Raw genomic sequence first — 12,832 nt, forward strand, 5'->3', positions numbered from 1 at the left:
TTCTCCCAAATATTTCCAGTGCCCCACCATCCCAGCAGGATGTGCTGCCCAGCCCTCAGCTGTGCAGGTACCTGTCTCAGCCAGCGCTGTCCCTCACGAGGCACTCATTTTGATCGGAGCCAGCACAGGGGCTCTGCTGAGCTGCAGCATTCAGTGATGGGCAAGGGCATGTTTGGAAAGAGCTCATTTGAAGTATACTTGTAGAAGAATCATGAAGGAATAAAGTGTTAATGATGAGAAGCCTGTAGCCCTTCTAGATATACGAGGTTATTCTTATACAAGGACTCCGTAAGTAAATTCCAGGGTTATGGGTCAGTAACAGAGAATGGAATCTGAGCCCTTATGCCTGAAAAATTCCTTAACTGTTATTAGGATAGAAATACTACAAACCATTATTTTAAAATAATGCTGGCTGGGCTTGGAAAATTCACATTCCAATAGTAAGAAATGGTAATTTTAAGGTTACCAAGCAAACATAATATTTCTGCACAAGTGCATATCTTACATTTAGTAAGGCAAGGTTCCCGGGGAAAATGACAAGTGTAATTAAAACCTGTCTCATCATGCACGCACACAGGGGAGGGCAAGCTGTGATTGTAATGGTAACTGCTCCTAGCAGGTGTTTTTCTTTTAATATGAGGTATTAAATAAAACTTCCTGTGTTTATTAACCCAAATACTCTCCTGTATGCTTCTAACAGTGCCTCTGTGATGTATTGCAAACAAGGCTGAACTTGACATACATCTTTCAGCATAAACTTTTGTCTTCAGAGGTACAAAACTACCTACCTTAGCTGAGACTGTTACAGAGGCCTGGAGCACTGTTGATACTGAAAATGCTTTCGCACTTTGTAGCTCTGGAGGTTGTTAGTTTTTCGTGCTGAAGATCTTGGGCTCGTTACGGTGTGGTGAGGATCCTCCACAACTGGTGGGGGAGAGGAGGAAACCCTGCCAGAAGTGCTGTCATCTGTTGCCTGCAACTGTGAGAGGATGAATGTGATCAACTACATTTTTAATACAAAAAGAGTCAGAAGGGCAGGAGGCAGAGCTGGAGCCAGGCACTGGCTTTGGATAGTCTGAGCCTGATGTGTCTCTTCAGAAGGGCAAGGTGCTGGATCTGAAGGAGGGGGAAGCTTGGCTCTACTCTTCCCCCTACAATACTTGATAGTTCCCAGGCACCCCTAGTACTGTGAGACTATGTGGGCTTTTATGACTTTTATTTCAAGTTCATTTGTTATTTGCTGCCAGAAGTCTCCCAAGGAATGTAGACAAGAAGTGGTAAATGGTGATTAATTTAGACAACCTAAGTAGAGGATTTACGACGGGATCCCCATGTAATACAAGAAAGTTAACGGCTTGCTGATGTCCTTTTGTGAGTGAATCCTGTAGCCTGGTTGTTTAATGGAGTGTTTAAAAATTGTGTTGGCAAGAGCCTATGAATAATGTATACAGGAATAATGAAATACCTTACTGCTAAGAAACTGCTGATGTGCTGGGGAAATTTCCGTCCGATGCAAGAACAATTTTGAAAGTACTGTCTTCTTGGGATGCCCTTTATTTATGGTCTTGCTGCTTCAGAGATTGCATTCCCTTTTTAGATACTGCATGTGAAGATGTCCTCCACTGCCTCCGTCTTCCAGCTTCGCCTGACTCCCTTTGCTTGTGTCTGTAAAAGCTTCTGAATTTTCATGAGTTTAGGCTTTATTAACTGAGCACCATAAGCATGGAGATACTTGCTGTGCAGTCTTCAGCCATTCTAGGTATCTGCACCACGGCACATTGCATCAAAGGAAGACGGATGCTGGTTTTGTGTCATGGCAATGTCTCATGATGCAGGAAGCAGAAATAGGGCCAAGCGATTTGGAAAAAAAGACCAATGTTTCTTTTGCAGGTTTTTGGAGCATGGGCTCCTTGCGTGAGATAAGCAACCCCAGAATGTCACACATGGATGTTTAGATTTTGATGGACTTTGCAGTGTGAACCCAGCTCCGACGCCTCTAAATTTTCCCCCGTGTTCCCCTCCAATGCATGAGGCCTCTGCGTGCATTGGCCACAAGTAGTGGGAAGTCATGATACTAAGCAACTAAATCTTGCTTGAGAAGATTGAGAGTGAACCCCTGCTTGCGGGGGAGCTCTGGAGGTTGCAATCCCTTAGCTGCAGGAGAAAACAGGCCTCCTAAAAGACCTGATGACATAGCTCAGGCAGGCACGTGAGGCAATCATAGTCTCTTCCTTTGCTCCTTGTTTTGGCCCTCTGCTGTATTCCAGGAGAAAATAAAATCATAGCTTTGTTTCTCATGCGGGGTTTTCTCCACCTGCACTAAAATGCAGAAGTATCATGGAAGGGCAGGTGAACACAGTATGTACCTTATCACTGTCCAGAGTGGTCTCAGCTAAGTGTATGTTGAGAGCAGACCCAGCTTGTGGAGTCTGTAGCTCCGTGCCCTGCCTCTGCCGTGGCTTTGTTATGAGTAGCCTACTGCTCACACTGCATTTTTGTGTCTGGATTTACACAGTAGAGCCCTGAGTAAAAACATTTCCTGCAATATGGTTAGTATATTATTAGTGTAATGCTAGAACAAAGCAACATGTGATTGATGTTGATGTTAGTCAGCTGAGGAAGTGACATCCCCACCTGGGAGGTTGATGTGATGGGTTTTGAAGTCATGTGGTGATGCCAACAGCAAGCTCCAGGCATGAGGCTACAGGGCAGGTGAGGCAATGGGTTAGAAGAGAGGTTGTATCCTCAGGGTGATCTGCAACTGGCTAAGCAAGAGGATTCACGAAAATGGGAGGGAAGATTTGTATTGTCTTGTTTGCTGCTGGGGGAGTGCTGTGTTTTCGCAGCTACAGGAAAGGAAGTTTATAAAAGGGGTTAGTCTAAACACAAGATAGGTGGCCAGGATCACCAGAGAAGTTTGACTGATGGCCTAAATGTTTTCTGTAGAACAAATAAAGATAAAAAGTATCTAAAACTTCCTCCATCTCCACCACCCAAACCCCACCCTGCCAGCCAAGAAGCGTTTCCAGCAGAGAGGTTCACAAAGGTCTAGGCTGAGGATCATGGTCAAGTTCAACCAGCCTTTCTCAGGGTAGAAGTGCTGCTAGCTGACAGTATACATGAAAGAGCAGCTTTCAAAAGGAAGGAGACAGTTCTGTTATGCAGTTTATTCCACTGATACTTCTGATGATCCTATTAATTTCTCTTTTTTTAATGTTTGTTTCTTCTAGGTGAAGAGTGAAGGCCCCAAACTGGTGCCCTTCTTTAAAGCCACTTGTGTCTATTTTGTCCTCTGGCTGCCAACTTCCAGCCCCTCCTGGTTCAGTGCCCTCATCAAATGTCTGCCCATCTTCTGCCTGTGGGTTTTCCTTCTGGCTCATGGAATTAACTTCTTAGTGTCACACCGGAGTGCCAGCCGCATCCTAGCAGGACTCATATTCTCGGCAGTGGGAGACGCCTTTCTCATCTGGCAGGAGCAGGGCTACTTCATTCATGGTGAGTGCGGTGTCAGTCCTAAAGGGATGCCGCAGTGTCCAGCACTTACCCTCTTTACTTAATAATGAGTTGCTGGGCCAAGTGTTTTCTTTATTCCCACCCTAGCTTAAGCCCCAGGCAGTGGGAAGTACTCATCCCTTGACTAAAATCCATTGTGGTTAGAGGAGTCACACCATGGATGAGTCTTTCTCTTGAGCTTCTCTTGAGGTCAGAGAAGTAATTGGGGCAGGTTTGGTTTCCTGGCACGTGCTCGCAGCATCTCAGCTGGCTGGTGCTGGGAAGGTGGCATGGGCAGAATCCCTGGGGAAGAGAAGGAAATGCTCATGGCACTTGACAGTTCCCATGAAGCTATGGGAAGTATCTACCTCCTGTCTCTCTGCAGGGAGATCTGTCAGCCCTTCTGTACAAGGATCAGAAATAGGACACATGGTGCAAAGGTCCTCAGTGGAGAACAGGTGGAGAGGACCCTTATGTTTTGCTAGACAAGCCTATAGCCGGGGGGAAGTGTTTAAGTGGATGCTAGAAATCAAAGCATCAGAAATCTTGTCCTACCTGCAGTCTCATCAGTATGAATCATGTAGCCTGTTGTACAAGACTTGTCTGTTTTGCAAGGCATGTAAATGATGGGGAATCAAGGGCAAACCCTACCACAATGGCCTGTGACTGTCCCACTGGAAAATGTGATGAGACGAGGGAACTTTGCTGACTTGTGCTGTTGTCAGCTCTGAAAGTCAAAGGCTTATTTTTAACCCACTCTCAGGTCAGTATTTAGTTTTATTCTGAGATTCCCACAAGCTCTTTCTTTATGAGAGGGAAGTGTGTGAAATGCCAGATATGAGAGGCCAAATGCTCTGAATCTGTTTTTAATCCTGCTTCCCAAGGGCTTATGTCAATCTCATTAAAAGTTCATGTAAAAATTTTTACCGATTTTGGTAGGGTTTAGATTAAGCCCTGGGGATTGGATCTATCTGGCTGAACCTTGGCCATGTTGCTGAGGAGCTCCATCCAGCCTTCTCTTGGGGTGCCATCCCCTCTGTGCTGAGTGTTGGCATTCCCACCAACGGGCCTTGTCCTAGCAGGGGTACCCGGCTCAGCGCAGGTCGCCTCAGCCCAACTGCTTGTGCTTCTGTTTTGCCTCCTGTTGTTGCTCCTTGAGCTGTGGCTTGGAAAACATTCAAGGCCTGATTCTCACCATGACCATTTTTGTACTTGAACTGTGCTAAGCTTCTCCTTTCTCATGTAGCTGGGATATCTCCGAGTCCCCTCTCCAATTTAGCGCTAGAGGAAGGTCAACCAGTCACAGCAATTCAGTATCTGGTTAATGTGTTTTAATCTGCAAATAAGTTGGATTTTCAACCCTAGTGTCACAATTGAGAAGTGCTGCTTTGTGGATTTAGACACACTTTTCTTCTTAAGGAGAAGAAAAGAACTCTTGGAGCATTTTGAAAATCTCAGCCTTCATCCTGGCTGTCTCCTGCCTGCTTCAGTCTGTGCTCATCTGAGCTACCATCTTCCACAGTGAAGTGTTAACATTTGCGTTTCAGCTGTTAGCAGATAAAGTGTACCACCCCACTTCATTCTTCACCTCTCCTGCAAAACATATTTTCTCCTGTTTAAAACTCAGCAGGCTGCTGTTGTTGACAACTGACAATATTCAAACTTTTGACATCATCGTTTGTGGGAATTTGAAATTTCAGGGGAATAAGAGGAAATATTAGATAAAAATACACTTTCTGTTCAGTTTCTATAGCTTTCAGGCTGAAAAAAGGGTTGGGAATTGGACTGATTTGAATAGCTTTTGAGACAATGAGTTTATAAAAGGACATTTGTTCATTACTTTATAGGGAAGTGAGAGCCTGGGAACCTACTCCTGGCACACTTGACTTTTTTTTGTTTTTGCTGTTTCAGTCCACTAGTAACACACTATTTTCCGACTGGTGTCTTACTGCATGTAGAAGATGAGATACTTTACATTGTTAACATCTACCTCCTTTGATAGCAGGCACTTAGAAACAATTTATGCATTCTGTGAAGAAGACAGGGACTAACAAAAAGGACTTATTGCCAGCTTGAGGGGGAAACTCCAGAGGCAGGGAGGGGGAAGGAAGCGGACAGAGAGGAGAAGGGCTGGTCTGCCTGATGTGGTTGGGAGGGCCAAGCCAAAGGCTTAGAAATGCAAGAGAAATGCAACCCCCTTCCTGTGCAGCTGTCACAGGTCTCCCCAGTTCCTGGCTTGATTTGTGGGTGTTGAATGAGCAAACCTGGGAGCTGACTCCCTTGTTTGTGACCAGCTTCACCACATATCACAAAACTCCTCCTGCCTTTCTGGGCTTCTGCTTGGCTGCCACATCCTGACCTCTCCTCCTCCTCCTCCTGCTTGTCCTCCTCCTCATTGACAGCTGCCTGCATGAAGGGCAACACATTCTTTAGTTGCCCATCCCAGAACTCTCCATATAATGCTGTTGAAGGAAAAACCACTTCTCACTGCTAGGGCGAAGTAACCTTCTTCTCCTTACCACCCCCAGGGCTCTACCCTTTCCTGCACTAAAACACTATAAACAGCTCTTGTCCTAGATCCCTCCTCCGTTTCCTCAGTGCTGTGCCCATGATGTATAATAGCTCTGTGAAACATCAACTTCTCGTTGCCCTCCTTTGCACTTCTTTCCCCTTCACGCTGTCCATTTTCTCTAGCCTCACCTTGTGGACCAGATCCCTCCCAGCCCCCTCCCTCCTGCAGGTTCCCCTCTCATCCCACCACGGCTCATCTGTCAGTGGATGTCTGATCTGGTCCTCCCAAAAAGCACTTACCCTTCTTAGAGCTACCTCAACACAAGAGTATTAGGATGAAGAAATGTCTGCCAGCAGCAGGTTTTAGTGACTGCCCTTTACACCACAGCATCATGCTTTAAATGCAGACAAGTGTCCTGCTGGAGGACTCAGCTTCCTAGATCCTTTTCTCCATTTCATGCTTTAGAGCTGCATGAAAACTTCAGCTACTCTGATAACCCAGGATAAAGTGGGACAGCCTGCAGCTGCACCATGTGTTGGTCTGGGAACCAGAGGAGCTGGACTCAGTTTGGGGCCCATTATCTACAGTTGACGTGACAGCTAGTAGTCATCAGCTGTACCAACACATGACATTTTTTGTCAAATGGATTAGTGGCAAGTTAATAACATATGGGCAGTACCTTCCAACACCCACATCTGGCATTTCTCAGGGGTGTTGCACTTCAAAGGGAAGCTGGCATTTTATTTTCACTGATTGATTCCAGCTAAGGTTCATCTGAATCTTGTAAATAGCCATGAAATTGTTGGCAGATCACATTGATGCAGTCCATGAAATATGCCAGCTGCTTCTTTCCAGCTTAGGTTCTGCTAGCTATGGGCAGAGATGGAGTAGAAGCCAGAGTTAGTCCAAGTGCCTTTGGGTTTGTGGCTAAATATGGTCAGGCTTTGTGTCTGGGTTCAGAGGGATTGGTATCTTTTCTCACATTTTGTTCCTACACTGCTCTGATTCCAGCTTTCCTGTTCCACACATCACCTATGGGCAAAACACTTTGGATAGTTAGAGGGGATGATCTTTGGTCTGCCTTGCCCCCACTCTTCCATCCAAAGCAGGGGAGGAACCACCTGAAAACCAAGTTTTGTTCCTTCTGCAGCAGCTTAGTTCACCTGGCCTCTCAGCAAAAAGGCTTGCATCACAACAGAGTTGTACTTGGCTGCTGTTGTAGATGCGCTGGGGCTTTTTCTTGAGGCGAGAGCTTGGTGCTAAGGCTGATCTCCTGTGCACAGATTTTTATATTAAAATGGTCCCAAGTGGTCAGTATGGTTCCCACTGAGAGCGTTAAGGGTTGTAACACTGCGAGGACATCTAAGCCCGTGCCTGTTGCAGTATATTTAAAACCCAATATAGCCACATGTTTTCTTCTGCTACCAACTGCCAGTCACTGATGAAAGGTCACATTTGCTATGTCAATGCCTCTTTCCAGGTCTGCTGATGTTTGCCATCACACACATCCTGTACTCTTCAGCCTTCGGCATGAAGCCTTTGGACCTCAAAGCCGGCTTGTTGATGGGCCTTGTTTCCAGTTCCTGTTATGCCTTCCTGTACTCCTACCTCTCAGGCCCATTCACCTACCTGGTAGCTGTCTACATTGCCTTGATCGGCTTCATGGGCTGGCGAGCGGTCGCCGGCATGCAACTGTGCAACGACCTCTGGACATGGACCAAGCTCTCGGCCTGCATCGGCGCGATGCTGTTCATGGTGTCGGATCTGACCATTGCACTTAACAAGTTCTGCTTTCCTGTGCCCTACTCGCGCTTCATCATCATGGCTACTTACTATGCAGCCCAAATGCTTATTGCACTGTCAGCTGTAGAGAGCAGAGATGAAGAGGACTTCAGAAAGAGGAGCTAGGTGGAGTGCCAATAGTCTGTGAACAACGTGGGTTATATCTCAGGTGCTGTAGCTGCATTCACCCCTGAGAGAGATCTCCATTTCTCTAAGCACATTGGTGATGTTGATTTTGCTTCTTTGAAGCATTACCTTTGGGGCTTTTTTTTTTCAATGGCTTTCTCTGAATACAGCTTACTTCAGTGTGGAGTCAACATCAGAAAGCTTAGACTGTCCCTGCAGTAGCTACTCATTCAACTTTTCCTCCTTGGAAGTGCTGTACTACTGCATTTTACTTGTTAGTCTCGAAACTGATGCTGAATGTCTGGGAAGAGGAGGGCTGATGGAAAGGAGGTTTGGCCATGCACTGTGCTAGAAGACTTGCTTTCAGTAGTAGGCAGACAGGCACAGATCTCTGCTAAAGTCATAGGTAAAAATTAATTTAACCGACATTTGTCTCTTTTTATGCATTACAAACTCAGTATGCAAACTGGAGCTATTGCCTCTGCTGAAAGGAAGCCTGGAGGTAGAGTAAAAACAGCATATCCAGATGAGGGCTGAGCTTTGCAGTAAATGGCAGCATGTGGGGCAGCCCCCAGCAGAACCAGAATGAAAGCAAAACACCAAGCAGAGAGCACAGAGCAAGAGGTGCGCTGACATGCAGTGCTGCGTGCTTTGATCATGGCCGATCACTGCTCCAGGGCAGGTCTGTAGGTGCAAGTCAGCATTGCCGTGTGTGGCAGAACTAGGAGTTTGGTGGGATTTCAGGGACATCTAGGTAGCCAGGCCAGTGCGTTCTGCCCTGCCATGCGTGCACAGTTACACGGTGTCTCCAGTGACAGTTGAGATGTAATGGGCACATGAAGAACTTCTTTGATTTTTACAGCAGGACTTTGAGCATGTGTCTTACTAATGTATGCCCTAATTGTCCTTAGTATGGCAGACAGAAACCTAACCTTTATGCCTTTCTTTCCCAGTATCCTAACAAAGAATATTCCATATACTCATTAAGCTTTACAGTACTGCTGCTTGCAGTATCTCTCTCAGATCTTCGTGTGAGCATTTCCTGTGGTCAAGGCCCTGATTTTAGATGTAGATTGTTGTTGTGTTTTGCCAGCTGGTGGTAAACAATCAACTTTACAACACTTGTTTTTGGAAAGCCCCTTTTCAGCAGAGCTTCCTGAAAAACACTGCCCTGTGTGTTCAAAGTGCCTGCTGCTTCCTTCTCAAACTCACATAGATGCAGTCAGAATGTGGCATCAGGGCTGGGAAAGCCTGTTTAATTCTGATCCAAATTCTTTGGTTGGTTTGTCTGCCCATCTGCTGAAGCAAGATTACTTCTCAGACTCTTTAAAAAAGATATAGGAAGAGGTTGCCCTGATTTTTAATCCAAGTTCATTTCTGATCATATGTGTATTTTTTCCTCTTATTTGGGACAACTAACAGCAAGCTCTGTTTCTGTTTGAAACTATCTTGAATGTGCTTTCTCCTTCTGTCCGTCCTAGGGTCGCTCCCATGGGCTGAGATGCTCCCCCAATGGCTTGTTTTAAGACACGAGTGTACTCAGGTGTGCAAAGGAAGCTAACTGAGGGTTCCCGCACCTCTTCAAGCCTGCAGCCAAACAGGGACAACCAGAGCAGACTGCACGACTCGAATCCATGCACGCCGCAACAACCCCTTGCACCCGCTAACGTGGGCAGAGGGAGCCGGAGGGGCAGCCCTCGTGGGCTGAAAGTCACCACAGTCTCCATACCTAGCATGCCCAGACCATTCCAGGCGAAAGCCTGGCACCGAGTCCCTGGCACAGTCGGCAGAGCAGGAATTCCTCTTTGCGAGGAGTGCGGCAGGGTCAGGGGGCAGCTGAGGAAACCCTACCAACCCTGCTAGCTTTTCCCTTGGTGTTGAGAGGTGCTAAGTGGGTCTCCTGCTCCTCCCCAGCCTCGTGTGGTGGGACTGGCTGGGGAATAGGCATTGCCTCCCCATGACTTCTGCGTTAGGGCAAATGCAGCCAGTATTACAAAAATCTAGGTTAACCATCCTGACCCCGTGGAGTCATCTGCTGCTTTTCAGACAGAGATCAGAAAGGTCAGCTGCATTATTGAGAGGGAAAGCATTGTAAATAGCACAGCCCCGTGTAATCTTTTCCCTTTAATGCTGTTGTGTGATATTGTCAGTATTCATTCACTGGCGCACTGGGGCCTGCCTAGAGTAAATTGCTAAGGGGATTTAGAGCCATAAAACATCTTCATTCATCAGCATTGCTTATCTCCTGGCCGCAGCTTGAACCCTGCAGTGTAGCTCTCTGCAGATGTCACCTGCTGTTACTCAGCTTGACTGTTTGCAAATCTCTTCCTGCAACAGATTGACCCAGCTAAGAGGAAATCTAAGCATTTGGGATGAACCGCCCCCCCCAGCATGTGAGCAAACAGCACACTTCAGTCTGATTTACAGCTTCTTGCCATGGGTCAGTCCAGCGCACTCAGTCCTTAGTTGGCTGTTCTTCAGAGGAGCCCCCTGCACCCTGAGCTTCCCTTTGCTTTGAGGGAAATGCATGTGTGATAAAGTAAGCTTTATTTAAAAGTTAGAATTTTGATTATCTCTTTCTTCCCCTCTAGAAATGAGTAGTCTTCAATTTCCTGAAGATGGCCAAGTTGCTTTTCTGTGTGCTTTTTCATCTTGGCTTGCTTTGTTATCCTGCTCCACCATCAGCCACTGGATACTTGCAGAAAAGGATCTTTGGAGTGTTATTAGGAGGCTTGCCCTGTCCTCTCCACTGGCCATCAGAGGTGCAGTTTCTGGTGGCAGAGGTCTCTTGGTGGCTTTAGCTGGGACAGCAGAAACATGTGCAGCCCAAGTGGGCTGTTGTTCCCTCGCTGTCCCCTTGCCTGGAGCGGGCTGGCTGGGACGCATCCTGGCCAGCCACACTGGCTCCGTACCAGTGCTGCAATGGCTTCAGCGTTCCCAGGAACACAAGGCAGAGCCCTCAGCATAGAAAGTCAGGGACAGTCCTGGCTGGCTTGGAGGTTTGCCAGTGAAGGGTCTCAATCTTCAAAACCTCTCTCCTGCTCTGCATTCCTCCTTTTAATCCATATTACTTGAATGAGACCATTTTCCTGGAGGCTCTTTCCTGCTGTGGACACTGATTTGACACAATTTTGGGTTTCATAAACCCTGAGAAACACTAAGCAGTTGCTGACAGTCTGTTAAATACCTTTTCTTGGGATTAAAACTGTTCCCTCAACCCCAGTGAGGGCAATCTTCACTTTGAAAGGGAGCATACAAGAAGTGGGAATGACATGACTGTCTGTGGCACTGCCTTTGTGGACCTTCCTGTTGTCTCTGCACTGTAAAACTGCAAGGTTTGATCCATTCTTCTCCTTTTCAGGAGTACAGTCTTTGAGAAGCACCCAGTCTTTGGCCCAGGGACATTACAGAGGGAATCAAGCTCCCCCAGCAGTGTAGTGTGCCTGGCCCCAGCAGTATCAGCTCCTTTGCTTGCTAAGTACAGAGGCTTTCTTTTCACATTGCTGTATTCAAACACCCCTCTGTGATTCCCATCTATGGTCACTTGAGGTTACACACATGGTCCGATTACTTTTGCTCTCTTTCCCTTCTGTAGTTACCACCCTCTTGGAGATTCTTTGGCTCCTTCTTTGGACATATAAAAGATGTAGCACATTTATTTCAGCCTTGCATCTCTTTCTGTACATAGACCCTCCTCACACAGAATTCCCAGTGAAGTCAAAGAAGCAATGCTAATTGCAACTGGTCTTTAAATGCTAGTAATCCTTCTGGGCTGTGCCAGTCACACTGATGTCAGCAGGGTGAACCTGGTGTAGAAATGGAGGGTTGAGAAGAACAAAGCCAGAGGATTTTAACAGCTTTACTCCTACTCTACCAAGAAAATTGCATTTGTGCTTAATACATGGCTGCTTACTACTCCATACTAAGGCAACTGTAAGACTGATTGGTTTAAGAATTACTGTAACATGGCTTTTAAGTAGATTGCTGAAGGTTTCATATTGTAATCAGTGGAGGCAGTTGACATATTTTTACACAAGTATATAAAATTCCCATGACAAACTGCAGAACTTTTAGTGGCTCTTCAAAGTTTTCCAGTCTTGTAGTTTGACACGAACACCTGTATGTTTTCAGCTTGCTATCATTGTAATTTTGGGAGCTGTTCTGGACAAAGCAGATCAAAGCAAACAGCAACTGTAAAGCTCAGTGGCAGGTGCCTCCTTCTCTTTGCTTGATTTCTGGATACTGACAGGGACTCTTTTAAGCAGAGGCATCATAACTGTGTTCTTGGAAGAGGATAGGAAGTTGCTGACTTCTCATGACAGAAGTCCTCCTGGGTACTTCTCCTGCCTTTTATCCATGCTTGCTCCTTTTGTGGCCTTGGGTAAGTCACTTAAATTTTCTGGGGCCAGGTCCTCATCTGGTGTAAAATAGTACAAGTGTATAAGGGCCAGTGCTACGCCAAGTTACAGCAGCAGGGGATTAGGTCCTCACCCCATTTCTAAAATGAGGATATTAGCACTTACCTACCTCACAAGGATGCTGTGAGGATTAATGCTCATACAGCGCTTTGAAGATGTAAAGTGCTATATAAGGCCCAAGTATTATCCTACCTTAGTGTTAAAAATGCTTTTGGGGATCTGCAGGACTTCTCTTAAAGCGTGGAATGTGTGACTGCCTTTTCAATTTGCATCAGATGGAAAGCAAATGTGAAATACTTATTCATACTGGTTAACAGGATGGGCTCAGCTGCACTTGAACTCTGAGGACGGTTTAGCTTAAAAGTCTGAACTCTTATTTCAGTTTTGCAAATGGTTTTTAGTTCTTCTAAAAGCCTCAACCAAATTCTTAGACATGAACCTTGCATCCAAATTTTGCAGTCTGGTCTTATCCCTGACTGTGAGCTAGAATAAATCTAATCCA

The 12,832-nt window shown here is 46.1% G+C and overlaps 1 protein-coding gene across 1 annotated transcript; it reads left to right on the forward strand.

Annotated features, from left to right (window-relative positions):
* The first annotated feature begins 2,673 nt into the window (after positions 1–2,673).
* TMEM86A (transmembrane protein 86A) lies at positions 2,674–7,912 on the forward strand. Its single transcript, XM_010563933.1, has 3 exons — positions 2,674–2,712; positions 3,231–3,495; positions 7,485–7,912. Exons 1-3 carry the CDS (start codon positions 2,674–2,676, stop codon positions 7,910–7,912), a joined length of 732 nt encoding a protein of 243 aa, XP_010562235.1.
* Positions 7,913–12,832: the final 4,920 nt, after the last annotated feature.

This window comes from Haliaeetus leucocephalus, unplaced genomic scaffold (genome assembly GCF_000737465.1).
Source record: "Haliaeetus leucocephalus isolate CR32 unplaced genomic scaffold, Haliaeetus_leucocephalus-4.0 Scaffold173, whole genome shotgun sequence".
Taxonomy (NCBI): domain Eukaryota; kingdom Metazoa; phylum Chordata; class Aves; order Accipitriformes; family Accipitridae; genus Haliaeetus; species Haliaeetus leucocephalus.

Bases quoted from the DNA above. Each gene is read 5' to 3' on its own strand.
- TMEM86A (XM_010563933.1), top strand. From the start codon at position 2,674: ATGCCAACAGCAAGCTCCAGGCATGAGGCTACAGGGCAG. The intron at 2,713-3,230 runs GTGAGGCAATGG...TGTTTCTTCTAG, and splicing joins GGCATGAGGCTACAGGGCAG to GTGAAGAGTGAAGGCCCCAA. The intron at 3,496-7,484 runs GTGAGTGCGGTG...GCCTCTTTCCAG, and splicing joins GCAGGGCTACTTCATTCATG to GTCTGCTGATGTTTGCCATC.